The 15,518-nt window shown below is 34.0% G+C and overlaps 1 protein-coding gene across 1 annotated transcript in view; it reads left to right on the forward strand.

Moving 5' to 3' along the window:
• The window catches only part of LOC125677079 (uncharacterized), an 80,600-nt gene that overhangs the window by 13,919 nt on the left and 51,163 nt on the right, over positions 1-15,518 (forward strand). The window contains exon 7 of the mRNA XM_056159027.1: positions 13,394-13,444. Within this exon, the coding sequence (XP_056015002.1) occupies positions 13,394-13,444 (51 nt within the window). The remainder of the gene's footprint in view (positions 1-13,393; positions 13,445-15,518) is intronic.

The following is a 15,518-nucleotide window of genomic DNA, read 5'->3' on the forward strand; positions in this document are numbered from 1 at the left end:
CTAAGGTTTTACATGCAAATGTTTATGGAAAGCCTTCAGATATGGGTCAAGGTAACTCAGGTGAGCGATGTGGCCCATGAGCCTCTTGTATAGGTTAACGAACACATGTATACGGATTGTGATTTTTTAGAAATGTCACATGGACTTGAAAGGTTTATCAATACAGATTTGGACTTCCGACGCGGAACCTCAATTATAGGGATAAAAGAATATTCACAAACTCCCACTATAAGTAAAACTGAAAAACTGATAAGAAAAAGGGGAATATATTTTAAAGTTTATATTCATTACAACCTCCAGAATCACTGTTCTAAAAACACAGAAGAAAAATCGAAGTTTAATTTTTCTGTAGTAAGGTGTTGTCACTCATGATTAAATCCATGCATAATTTCGAATCTATGTATTTAATGGTAGCACTTTGTATGTTTGCCATATAGATTGTCAATAGAAATTCATTTCATAATTCCTAATATTTGCCAATGTAAAACTCGGTAAAAGGACTAAGGTATATAGGACGTGGTATCTGATGTACATGTACATAAGATACTATCTATAAATAGCATGCAACAACTATGAAACTATGACCCCATATATAATAAAATTATAACGTAGTTATGGCCCAAATTACTTTGTCTGTAATGCAACATTGAAAGCAACATTCACCAAAGTAGCTTGCAACGTTAACCCTGTTGTAACCATATAAAAACAAGTGTTCCCCATTTCACATAAAACTAGTACTTATTGTAACGGGGACCGTTACAGATGTTCCCCAAACATTCCCCCATTCAGCAAGTGGTGTCATTTATTTCAGTACAAGTGGTTTTTACCATTGCAAACTGTGAAACATGTGAATATATAACTATTTCATAACGTTCAGTCCATTTCATGCTAATACAAATCAGTTATAAAGATCTGAGAGTTTTATGCACGTGTACGTACGTGCATATAAATAATTCGACCATCTCGATACATCAGAAGTCATACTATATGTGTAGAAGAGAAGTTTCACAACTGTTCAATGAAAAAGGAGAAATTAACGGCAACTCAAAACTACAAAGACCGAGATCAATGCACGTGCATACACGTGCGCGTGAGTACCACACAGCAATTTTGTTGATGCTATTCAATAGACATTTGAACAATATACTTACTATATGAATTTGGTATCAATTGCTTCACTCATAAGAAAGTTATTGGGATTTCAAAATCGTCCAATCAGAATTAAGCACACGTGCATGCGCGCGTGCAGGGAAGTGATTTTGAGACTATTAATAAATTGAGAGGCCCGAAACATACCTGCAACCTAATTTTCAAACCTATTCATTGCAATCTCAAAATGTTATACACCAATAATTAAATTTAGACGTCAAGAATTACAATGCACGCGCATTCACGCGCACGCAATTTTGATAATGGAGAATTTGTTGACACCATTTCATAGACATTCATATCATAGATCCTCAGGGTAAATTTGAATTCATTTCAGTTTTTAATTCAATAGTTATGACCATTTTAGTACCCGAAAAATGAAAGAAAAGATATGCACGTGCATACACGGGCACGTGAGTATGACTAAGCATCAATGTTGATGTCGTTCAATAGACATTTGATAGATATACTTACAGTATGAATTTCATATTGTTTCCATCATTTATAAGAAAGTTATGGCGATTTGAAAATCGTCCAATCAGAATTAAGTACACGTGCATGCACGTGCCGGATAGTTATTTTGACTGTTTTCGTTTGTTAAGAATATCAAGATACATATACAATACAAGTTTGAAAAGATTTTGACAAAAAACAAAAAAGTTATGGTCATTGAAAGAATTGAATATTCAAATGTAAATGCACGTGCGTGCGCATGCGCGTTTTCAAATTTTATAACATAGATTTGTAGATATTTATAATATTTACCTATCCTGCAAATATGATTAAATTGTCTTAATTTACTTGAAAGTTATAAACGGTTTTGTCTTATCCAATCAAATTGAAGCACACGTGCATGCGCGTGCAGAATTGAAATTTTGACGATGCCAAACGGTTAAGGGTCTCAAGTTATACCTGGAATATAAATATCAAACGATTTCATTGAAAAATAAAAAAGTTAGATGCATTCCAAAGTTTGTAAACAAAAAATCCAATGCACGTGCATGCACATGCATGCATTTTCAGACAAAATGACGTTCGTTCCGCACATCTACAAAGAGTATTCTATCATCCTAAAAAGGTTTCGTCTTGATCCCTTCAGTAGTTTCTGAGAACACTCGTGGACAAAAAAGGGTGACAAGAATAAAGAAAGAATAATAATAATAATAACTAGAAACTCATTACTAGTAATGAGTAGGTCTTCCGTTAGACCACTTCCGGTAAAGAACTTTCTGTTCCTACAAAAACCATTTAAATGTATCAGAAAATGTGCCTTAACAATGAATGAGAAATGTATTATCGAATTTTTTACTCCTTTCTCGTAACTTCCGGTGACGACCGGAAGTACTATTCAGATGCGTTTTCCTATAAATGACAACGACTCTTTACTGTCTATATTCCCTGAAAATTTCACGTCTTTATCTGAAAGAGTTCTCAAAAAAAAAAGTAAACCTAAGAAAGAAAAAGTAGTAGGTTACTACCGACCGGAAGTCAATTTTGAAAAACAAAATGATCAAAACTTTACAAGTTGATACTTTTATTAAGACATGTGAAAATCATATGAAAGACTTCAAATACAAGCGAGATTTATGGGGACAAAGAGACGAAAATTGAAAAGGTATTTTATCAAGAAACCGGAAGTAGTCGTTTTGACTACTGACAGAGTCAATATTCTTTTGACACTTTGAAGGAGACTTAATAAACTAGTATAGGTTTCAATTTAAAGGAAAAAGTTTGAAATTTGCGATTCTTTCCATCACTTCCGGTGACGACAGGAAGTGACGTTCGACATGTTCAAACCCCTTCTGGACGCCTACAAACGGAGATTGATCATCCCGGAATATTTGATGAACCTATATTTTACCTTTTCCAAGAAAAATGCTGGACAAAATTCCTTTTGAAAAACAGAAAATCGGCCATATTTTCCGACCGGAAGTGAATTTTGTAAAAACAAAAATAATTATAGCAAGGTCATTTCATAAGACATTATTCCTGAAAATTTCAGCCATCTCTGAGAAATCACTCGAAGAAATCGGAAAATCGACATTTTTTCAAATACTTCCGGTATAGACCGGAAGTGACGGACAAAAAAATTGAATGTATGTGTACAATGGACTAATGTCAGTTGATCAACTCTACAAGTTTCAAGCGTCTATCTACATTCATTGTTGAGAAACTGAAAAAACAAGGTTTGAATATGTCCACCCTATATCTCACGACCGGAAGTGAATTTTTTCAAAAATATTTAAATTTACTCTAGACATTTATAATGTCTATAACATATGTAAAATTCAAATCATTAACTTGTTTTATGACCGAGATTTATGGCACTGAAAAATGAGCGAATGAATAATCTTTCTTTGATATAACCGGAAGTTCGAGTTTCAACTTCCGGTGGGGTCAACATTTTTTTGAGAATTAGAACCAGACCTAGTAAACCGATATAGGTTTCAGTTTGAAAGAAAAAAGTTTGAAATATATGTTTCATTTAATCACTTCCGGTGACGACCGGAAGTGACGGCCGACATTCTTAACCCCCTACTGCACGCCTACAATTTGAGATCTATTAACTCTGAAAATTTGGTGACTCTATCTTTTACCGTTTCTGAGAAAAACGCTGGACAACGAAAACAGCTAATAAGCCGTATTTGCCGACCGGAAGTAAATTTTACAAAATTATTTGACGTGACTTTAGACATTTATAGTGACTATTATATATTTAAAACTCAACTCATTAACTACTTTCATGACCGAGATTTATGGCACTGAAAAATGAGAGAATGAATAGGCTTTCTTTGATATAACCGGAAGTTGAAGATTCAACTTCCGGTGGGGTCAACATTTTTTGAGAATTAGAACGAGATATAGTAAACCGAAATAGGTTTCAATTTGAAAGAAAAAAGTTTGAAATTCCTGTTTCCTTTAATCACTTCCGGTGACGACCGGAAGTGACGGCCGACATTCTTAACCCCCTACTGCACGCCTACAAAGTGAGATCTATTAACTCTGAAAATTTGGTGACTCTATCTTTTACCGTTTCTGAGAAAAACGCTGGACAAAATATCTTGTAAAAAGACGAAAATTGGACATATCTTGCGACCGGAAGTGAATTTTGAAAAAAATGAAAAAAATGCCTCGAGGTACCATTGTTCTCTATAACCTGTGAAAGTTTCAGGAAAATCCATCCAACGGTCTAGGAGACGAAAGGGGAAAAAAAAAAAAAAAATAATAATAATAATAATAAACAGTAGAATCACTAGAAGGTCTTCCGTTGAAAACGGAAGACCTTAACTAGTACTTATTGTAACGGGGACCGTTACAGATGTTCCCAAACATTCCCCCATTTAGTAAGTGGTGACATTTATTTCAGTACACGTTGTTTTGATCATTGCAAACTGTGTAGCATGTGAATATATAACTATCTTATAACGTTCAGTCCATTTCAAACTAGTTCAAATCAGTTATAAAGATCTGAGAGTTTTGTGCACGTGTACGTACGTGCATGCACGTGCATATAAATAATTCGACCATCTCGATACATTAGAAGTCTTACTATATGAGTACAAGAGAAGTTTCACAACTGTTCAATGAAAACCGAGAAATTAACGGCAACTCAAAACTACAAAGACCGAAATCAATGCACGTGCATACACGTGCGCGTGAGTACCACACAGCAATTTTGTTGATGCTATTCAATAGACATTTGAACAATATACTTGCTATATGAATTTGGTATCGATTGCTTCACTCATAAGAAAGTTATTGGGATTTCAAAATCGTCCAATCAGAATTAAACGCACGTGCATCAGCGTGCAGGGAAGTGATTTTGAGACTATTAATAAATTGAGAGGCCCAAAACATACCTGCAACCTAATTTTCAAACCTATTCATTGCAATCTCAAAATGTTATAGACCAATACTTAAATTTAGACATCAAAAATTACAATGCACGCGCATTCACGCGCACCCGATTTTGATAATGGAAAATTTGTTGACATCATTTCATAGACATTCATATCATAGATCCTCAGGGTAAATTTGAATTCATTTCAGTTTTTAATTCAATAGTTATGACCATTTTAGTACCCGAAAAATGAAAGAAAAGCTATGCACGTGCATACACGCGCACGTGAGTATGACTCAGCATCAATGTTGATGTCATTCAATAGACATTTGATAGATATACTTACAGTATAAATTTCATATTGTTTCCATCATTTATAAGAAAGTTATGACGATTTGAAAATCGTCCAATCAGAAGTTAGCACACGTGCATGCACGTGCCGGATGGTAATTATGACTGTACACTTTTGTTAAGAATATTAAGATACATATACAATACATGTTTGAAAAGATTTTGACAAAAATATAAAAAGTTATGGTCATTGAAAGAATTGAACCTTCAAAACACAATGCATGTGCGTGCGCATGCGCATTTGCAATTTTTATTACATCGAGCTGTAGATATTTGGCATGTCTACCTATCCTGTAAATATCATTAAATTTCCTTAATTGGTATGAATGTTATAAACGGTTTTGTATTATCCAATCAAATTGAAGCACACGTGCATGAGCGTGCAGAATTGAAATTTTGACGATGCCAAACAGTTAAGGGTCCCTTGTTATACCTACGATATAAATAGCAAACGATTTCATTGAAAAATAAAAAAGTTAGACTCATTCCAAAGTTTGTAAACAAAAAATCCAATGCACGTGCATGCACATGCATGCATTTTCAGACAAAATGACATTCGTTCCGCACATCTACATATGCTATACTATCATCCTAAAAAGATTTCATATTGATCCCTTGAGTAGTTTCTTAGAACACTCGTGGACAAAAAAGTCCCAAGAAGAAAGAAAGAATAATAATAATAACTAGTACTTATTGTAACGGGGACCGTTACAGATGTTCCCCAAACATTCCCCCATTTAGTAAGTGGTGACATTTCTTTCAGTACAAGTTGTTTTGACCATTGCAAACTGTGGAGCATGTGAATATATAACTATCTTATAACATTCAGTCCATTTCATACTAGTTCAAATCAGTTATAAAAATCTGAGAGTTTTGTGTACGTGCACGTACGTGCATGCACGTGCATATAAATAATCCGACCATCTCGATACATTAGAAGTCTTACTATATGAGTACAAGAGAAGTTTCAAAACAGTTCAATGAAAATCGAGAAATTAACAACAACTCAAAACTGCAAAGACCGAGATCAATGCACGTGGATACACGTGCGCGTGAGTACCATACAACAATTTTGTTGATGCTATTCAATAGACATTTGAACAATATACTTACTATATGAATTTGGTATCGATCGCTTCACTCATAAGAAAGTTATTGGGATTTCAAAATCGTCCAATCAGAATTTAGCGCACGTGCATGCGCGTGCAGGGAAGTGATTTTGAGACTATTAATAAATTGACAGGCCCAAAACATACCTGCAACCTAAATTTCAAACCTATTCATTGCAATCTCAAAATGTTATAGACCAATACTTAAATTTAGACGTCAAGAATTACAATGCACGCGCATTCACGCGCACGCGATTTTGATAATGGAAAATTTGTTGACACCATTTCATAGACATTCATATCATAGATCCTCAGGGTAAATTTGAATTCATTTCAGTTTTTAATTCAATAGTTATAACTATTTTAGTACCCGAAAAAATGAAAGAAAAGCTATGCACGTGCATACACGGGCACGTGAGTATGACTCAGCATCAGTGTTGATGTCATTCAATAGACATTTGATAGATATACTTTCAGTATAAATTTCATATTGTTTCCATCATTTATAAGAAAGTTATGGCGATTTGAAAATCGTCCAATCAGAATTTAGCACACGTGCATGCACGTGCCGGATGGTAATTATGACTGTACACTTTTGTTAAGAATATCAAGATACATATACAATACAAGTTTGAAAAGATTTGGACAAAAAACAAAAAAAGTTATGGTCATTGAAAGAATTGAACCTTCAAAAGACAATGCACGTGCGTGCGCATGCGCGTTTGCAATTTTTATTACATCAATCTTTAAATATTTGACATGTCTACTTATCCTGTAAATATCATTAAATTTCCTTGATTGGCATGAATGATATAAACGGTTTTGTATTATCCAATCAAATTGAAGCACACGTGCATGCGCGTGCAGAATTGAAATTTTGACGATGCCAAACAGTTAAGGGTCCCTTGTTATACCTACGATATAAATAGCAAACGATTTCATTGAAAAATAAAAAAGTTAGACTCATTCCAAAGTTGGTAAACAAAAAATCCAATGCACGTGCATGCACATGCATGCATTTTCAGACAAAATGACATTCGTTCCGCACATCTACATATGCTATACTATCATCCTAAAAAGGTTTCATATTGATCCCTTGAGTAGTTTCTGAGAACACTCGTGGACAAAAAAGTCCCAAGAAGAAAGAAAGAAAAATAATAATAATAATAAGAAACAGAGTAAAACCAATATGTTCCCAAACTTCGTTTGGGGAACATAATAAGAAACAGAGTAAAACCAATATGTTCCCAAACTTTGTTTGGGGAACATAATTACAAGAACGTAAATTGTTATGATGTATTCACCATCCTTCCTGATCAATGAAGTCGCCACACCACTGCTACTTGATCGTCTCCCAATCTAGGCACGTAACATCGTCTCTCAAGGGAAGGGGTTGGTGTATTTGAGAAGAATTAAAGTTGACTTGTCTAGATTTATTGATACCCCCTAAAATAGCTCGATCTCCAATATCTTAAACTGTAGGAAGGGAGAATTTGAATACGTCATTGGGAACATTACCTGAAAAGGTTTTCCCAAGGCTTTGATTTCTAAAATCATATATATGGGTGTATGGAAGGGGGACAGTGCTCATCTTTCGGTACATGGATTCAATTCCTAATTAATCTACTACCATGTTCTTTTGTTATGTCTGTCACACATACATTTTAATCAAACTGCATCAACACCGCTAAACTTTGCAAAACAATATTCCACACATCATATTTATACTTACTGACACTTTAACTGACTCCCTCATTGAGATAATTGAATACGTTTAACATACCCATACAAACATATTGAAAAAAACACAAATCTAAAATTAGTACATTGTATAGTTTAATTCTTCAAATACAGTATAACGTAAGATAAGCAAAAAAGGTGCTCCTAACAGGCTTTGTCCTTTTCCCTGGTATACTAGAGAAAAAGGCTCGCTCGTCAGTAAGTTCAGAACATACCAGATATACTTTTGGATAATCTAATTCGAATTTCCCCTGCATCATATAAGGACAAAATTGTGACATGACACTCTTTAGGTCATCTACCCAACGGAGCTTTTCTAATGAGCTGTTGTTCGTCGACTGTCGGTAAACTTTTCATATTTTTTACTTCTTCTCTAGAACGACTGAGCCAATTTCAACTACACTTGGCAAAAAGTATCCTTGGAGAAAGTGCTTTCAAGTTTATTCAAATGAGGGTTCATGTCCCTTTCAAAGAAAAGATAATCACAAAAATGCAAAAATAGGGTGAGGTTATTTAAGAACCACTGAGTCAAAAGAGTTGAAACTCATTTGACAGCTTCCTTACATAGTGCAGATTAAAATCATGGTCCCTGGGGTTAGGGTTGGGCCGCAATAGGGGATAATGGATTTACATGCACATATAGTGAAACTGTTTTTAAAAAATCGTATCAAGAACCACTGAGTCAGAAAAGTACAAATTTATTTGAAAGCTTCCTGACATAGTGCAGATTCAAGTTTGTTAAAATCATAACCTCCGCGGAAAGATTGAGCCATAATAAGGAATCAAAATTTTGCATATAAAAATATCTGGAAAATCTTCAAAAAATTTCTCAAGAACCACTCGACCAGAAAAGTTTATATTCACATAACAGCTTACTGACAAAAGCAGATACAAGTTTGTTCAAAGCATGGCCCCCAGGGGGTAGGGTTGGACCACTAATAAAGGGAATCAAAGTTTTACATACATATACATGTATATTAGGGAAATCTTTAAAACTTTTCCTTAAGAACCACTCTGCCAGACAAGTTTATATATATATGATAGATTCATGACGTAGTGCATATTCAAATCTATAAATATCATGGTCCCAGGGTCTAGGATGGGGCCACACTAGGGGATCAACATTTAGATACAAATGTTTGAGGAAGTCTTTAAAAATCTTCTTTCAAAAACTACTGAGCCAGGAAAGTTTACATTTATATGAAAGCTGTCAGACATAGTTCAGATTTAAGTTTGTAGAATCATGGCCCCCGGGGGTAAGTTGGGGACACGTTAGGGATCAAAGTCTTACACGCGAATATATAGAGATAATTCTTTAAATATTGGTCAATGTGACTAAGGTGAGCGATTTGGCCCACTGACCTCTTGTTTACTCTGTTGTTACATTAATGATATCCTTACATTCATTCAATGATTGATAAGATCTTTAAACAAAAGCTCAAAACCAACTTGAGTTTTGGTGCAATCCAGATAGTCTTCAAATATGCTTATTTTGCACGTTTCTGTTTTAACTTTTGATGTGAATGTAAATTGTATCATTTAAGAAGCATCTGATTTTGGTTAATGAGATATTTTAATTCATCACATGATACGCGGGATGGTTCACATTTTTAGATATCTCTAACTGGATTCATTTTGCTTCACTCTTCTTCGGAATATTTCTGGAGATTTCTCAATGTCAGGAGTATTAATACACTTAATTCTATCTGGCATGCGACAGAAAATAATGAGACGTATGACAGGCTTATTTATTCCTCTATAAAGCTATATTATATGATTTATGAGATATCTTCTATCTTTTATAAGGTATCTGATCAATATCAAATTTATAAGATATCTTGTGTAAGGTACAGTTTGTATGTTATCTCAAAAGATGTATATGGTATGTTATAAACTATATAAGATATTCCTAAACTTTAGACGATATATTGTATATTAAGTACTATATGTTATAAAGTCCATTAGATATCTTATAAAAATGAAGATATCTGATAAATTTCTTTTTAGAAGATATCATGTAAAGCATATAACATATGTTTTATCTTTTGTAAGATATCTCATCAACTTTATAAGATATTTTATAAGATAATGAATATTTATAAGATGTCTCGTCAACTATATGAGGCGTCTTATAAAATAAACAAAGTATTTAATATGTTTTGTTAGATATCTTACAAAAGTAAACTCAAATGATACTTTTTAAAGTATGAACTATATAACAAATTTCACCTTTATCAGTTATCTTGTATATTCAACTAGTCATATCATACAGTTTATGAGATATATCATACAATATATGATATATACGCTTTTCTTATGAAGGTTACAAGATACATGGTATTATATCTTATAAAGTTTATGACATATATTATATACTCTATAAGATATATCCTATGTTTAATGAGATATCTTATAAGGAAAATAATATATCTCATATTTTATAAGAAATCTTATAAAGGATGGAAGGTGAAGATAACACTATTCGTTATGACAGGACATAAGAAATCTCATAAATTTTTTAAAACATCTTATAAATATTTAAAAATATCTTATAACATTGATAATATTTTTAGATAGTAATAAATATAAAAACGGCGTACCATAGGAGGTGATCCGATCTGTGTGTATAATTTTATCAATGTGACGGAGATCTTGCATGGAATTATTCATTTTACGATGATGTTCAAGGAATGAGTAAAATGTGTTGACTTTTATTCATACAGTGAAACCCCAGTATATGATTACTCAGAAATTCGTGATTTTTTTTTTCAAAAACGTTGTAAAGTAGATATTTATTATGTGATGGATACGTTCGTATTTAGCAGTTTCATTAATTAATGATAAATGCTACATGTATATAATTTTGTGAAAGACGAACCTCACTTAGTGGAACTAAAATTAATGTCAGAATTTTGTCATTGAAACAGATAACAACTTTTGAATTTCTTACATTGAATATCTCAACATTGCAATAATGACATCGAACGTATTTCATTAAAAACATAAATTCATTTCCCGATGTTAAAAGAGAATATTTACATTTCCAATATTTTGCCTTCAATATCTTTACCAACTGTAATGATAGCAAGTCCAATATAAATGTTATGCAGCCGTGACCAATGCGCGTATGAATATTGATAGATATAGTACATCTAGGTCTATTTTAAAGGCCGAAGCAAATGAATGTAGAATGTAAATAGAAAAAAAACCATTTTGATAATACATGAGGACATGAACTGCGGACACCTCACAGCAGCATATTTTTTTTCACGACGACCCACGGTGATTCATGAAGTATGCTGACATAAAACGACACAGCTCATGACCTCATATATTTTCAAAAATTATTTTAAAAAAGATGCGTTTTTGGTGTCAAATAAAAATATAAAACCATCACTTCAAAATTAGTTGTGCATGTGGATAGAGCAGGGTGGGGTCAACAAAAACTTATAGGTTAAAACTTAGGAACAAAAGACACATTTCTCACAATATTTTCCTGAGGTTTCCAGAATGATTTCAAAAGAAATATACAAAATCAAAGTTCAAGGCCAGAGGTTTAAGTATTACGTTATTCTACACTCCTATAAAACACGACAAACAGTTTGTAAAACACTTGCTATTCCGTGTACATCGAATACATCTCATGCCATTGTCGTCGTTGTTGTTTGTAATCTATACTATTCTATACTATATTCCCATCGTAAAATGATAAAAACGTGGTGTCCGTATCGCGGCAGGCATTGGCACGTTATAGAACCATCACCGGTATGTCCCTCAGCATGGGTCTAAATTTGTGGTACTTTACGTACAGCTGCAATCAAATTAAAATTAGATCCGATGTGTAGCAATTAGTAGATGAACAGGTCATAGGATCTAATTTGAATTAGATTGCCCAGAGCTGGCGAGGTAGAAATATGAATGAAAAATGTTCAACGGAATGTAAAACAAACAAACATACAACGATGGGTAGCATTCTCTGTCGCCAGATCAAACATTTCATATGTACTTTCATTAAAACGTTTGCTGGGAATGTAAATAATGTGTGTCGTGACTCAAAAGTAGGTCACGGTGGCCTTATCTTGTAATCCATCCATCCAAACATACGTCTATGACGCACCACCATAGGCAATCCTTAATAATGCAGACACAATCTAACACACATAGTGCACACTAAAACATGTTATATACATGTGTATATATATTTTATTTGATAAAGACAATTTGTTAGTTTCTTAGATTTACTTAAAATGATTTAGGCATTGTTTAAATGTTTTTGATTAATTGTTAGAAATCTATAATTGAAATTTAATTGTTTTATTTGATCATTAGAAAGAACATTGCTGCACGTGTTTGTAATTTCTCAAACTTGACATCTTTCTCCCCGTCCCACGGTATCGATGCTATTCGCTTGAAATTGTTATCAGATTTTTGGTCAGATCTAAGACTGGTGTTTCTTTGAATTTGTTATGCTTACTCTAAATGTTTCCTGTCCTGTAAATTAATGTCATTAAGCTTTCCCCTAATTTTAGTACCGTTTTTAAATTTGTTTCATTGGTTCATTTAATGAAAAGTGGGAGGAGTTGTCAAAGATGAGACGTGCGTGAGTTTGTCTGTTATTCACTCTCTTTTTACTTTTACTTTTGACTCTTACAAATGTTTGTGTTAAAATGCAGTTTTTAATTTTGTACTTTTTGGACTTGAATAAATTCTAAACTTTAATAAGGAATCATTATTTACAAAACAACGAAAACACTACAAACACGCATGTGGTATAATTATTCAATAAGGGCCCTTTGAATACAAATTATATCAAATTAAGAAAAGCAAGAAAAAGGCAAGTTTTCGTTGCAAAATTAAATACAACATAACGCTTATCGTTTATAATAAGAAGTGTAATCCAACACAAAACGATATAGGAATCGTAATAGTCTGATTGATAAAGATGATAATATCGGCGATCAACAAGGAAGTTGTTCGTAACGAATTTAACAGTGACAAACATCCACCCTCCAATTGTCTGTAAGTTTTAATCTGATGAAATATTGTACATTGACAAAAACAATGAAGTTCAAACCGTTTACAATGCATTGAAATTATCCCAGTATATCTGATCTTTAATACTGTATCAAAATAACTCTACTGCCGGGGTATTCTTACTAATTGTTGCGTGCACTTATCAATGTATGTTTATAATTCATTTCAGAAGTAGAGCTTACACTTGGTGACTACAGTGTATGGAAAACACCCCTTTCAGGTAAGATATACTTTAAAATAATTAACAGCATTGCTCTTTTTATAAAGTACACATGGATCACTAACTTGAAAGCCAATCAATTCATCTTAATATCCCTAACGTCTAAAATAATTCGAAATAATATCCCTGGATACTGTTGTAATAACCAGGTAGGCTGTATGAGGATGTCCCATCATTTGTCCGTGTCGTTGTTCTACTGTCACATTCCAACTTTGAAACTGATTTTGGTGGATTTTTAAGACACCTGAACCAAAGATTCAAGTGGGCTTTTCTAATCAAATTTGTCCGGCATTTGTTTTTATTATTGACTTTTCAAATTTCTCTTTTCTTCTTCACAAACACTGGAACAATATGAAACAGGCATAGAACAAATTATCAGTGGGTTAATTGGATTAAAGAGTAGCTAAGGTCATTTAAAAAAAAATATCAAGAACCACTGAGCCAGAGAAGTTGTAATTTATATGAAAATTTCGTGACATCGAGTACATTCACCCCCCCCCCCCCTCCAAAAGTAGGGACAGTTTCAGGTAACAGTGGGGAATAACGTTTAACATGCGGTTGTGTAGGGAACACTCTTTTAAAATGTTCTACTACAGGGCCATAAAAGTTGAAATTTACATGGAAGTTTCATGACATAGTTCAGATCTAAGGTTGTTCAAATCATTGTCCCCGGAGGTAGATTTGGGGCCACAATAGGGATCAAAATTTTAAATGCAAATATATCTACGTAGAGGTGAAGATAACGAACAATGATCATTTACATAACTCCTATAATAAAAAAATATCAGTAGGGCAAACACAAACACCTGGACATATCAGGGTGGAATAAAGTGCCCAGGATGAGTAAGCATTCTTTGTTTGCATCTGCCTGTTACACCCGCCGTGGGTTCTATATCCTGTTCTGGTAAACGGAATAATCCGTAGTCAAACTTAATGTGCAAAGAACGGCCTAGCAATTGGTATGAAACATGTTGACAGCATTTGGCCCCATGTTAGATTGTTGTAGCAAATCGAACATAGAATTTGTGAAATACTTGCATTAAAAGGACCGTTGAAACCCTTGTGATATCAAAATACAATACAAACAGTCACACGGATAACAGGAGAGAGAGAACCACTTTGAACAATAGATTAGAGTAGAGTTCAAGTTTATGTTTAACATGGATCCCCATTCAGTACTACTATATACCGTAACTCATTATGTTTCTAATATTTTTCTCGCGCGCTTCGGCACAAACACCGTAAACGTCACTCCTTTATAAATATGCACTAGAAAATCATTTTCTCCTTCCATTCTGTAGGCCAGTAATTTTTTAATAACTGGGTATAATTTGTCGAAATTATAAAAACGTATTATTTTTCATAGTCTATCATACTTACAAAACGTTGATCCTGTTTCTAACAGCAAGCAAATTACTTTTTGATACGGCACATATACCTTTAAGGAGCTACTCTACATCGTCACCCTCTTATGTTGTCCCACACGAAATAATTGAAGTTTATCATTGCTAGTTGATACATTGTGGATCAGCCCATTGAACAAATAGGACGTGTCCTAATTCGCTCTGTGTAAAACATTGATTAGCAAGCCGAAAACAAAGACAGGGTAAAGACATTCGTAGATTTAATGCAATTTCGATACTTTTTTCTCGTATATTTTAGCAATCTTATGTAAACCTTTTCGGTTGTTCTGAAGATGGGATTGCTGGATTGTATCTTCTTTAACGTCTCTCTTGGGAATTTTTCACTCATATGGAGACGTCACCAAGACCGGTGAGGAGCTTCAAATTTAGGCCTTTACTCGGCGCCAACGGCCATTGGACAGTAAAAGTTTTTAGCGTGCCACACCTACAGTGGCACGGGACATCTGTTGTTTAGGTCATAGCCGAGGACCCGTGACATTCGCGCCTGATGCCGAGCGTTTGGCGATGGAACTGTCAATAACTGTGTTTACGACTTAGGTATGTCGCAGCCGGGATTCAAATCCCTACCTTCCGCATGCGAGGCGAAGGCTCTAAGCTCTAGACCATTGCGGCGGTTTGGAGATGGGGTAGGTCATCCCGGAAAAAAAAAG

Source organism: Ostrea edulis, chromosome 3 (genome assembly GCF_947568905.1).
Source record: "Ostrea edulis chromosome 3, xbOstEdul1.1, whole genome shotgun sequence".
NCBI classification, from domain to species: Eukaryota; Metazoa; Mollusca; class Bivalvia; order Ostreida; family Ostreidae; genus Ostrea; species Ostrea edulis.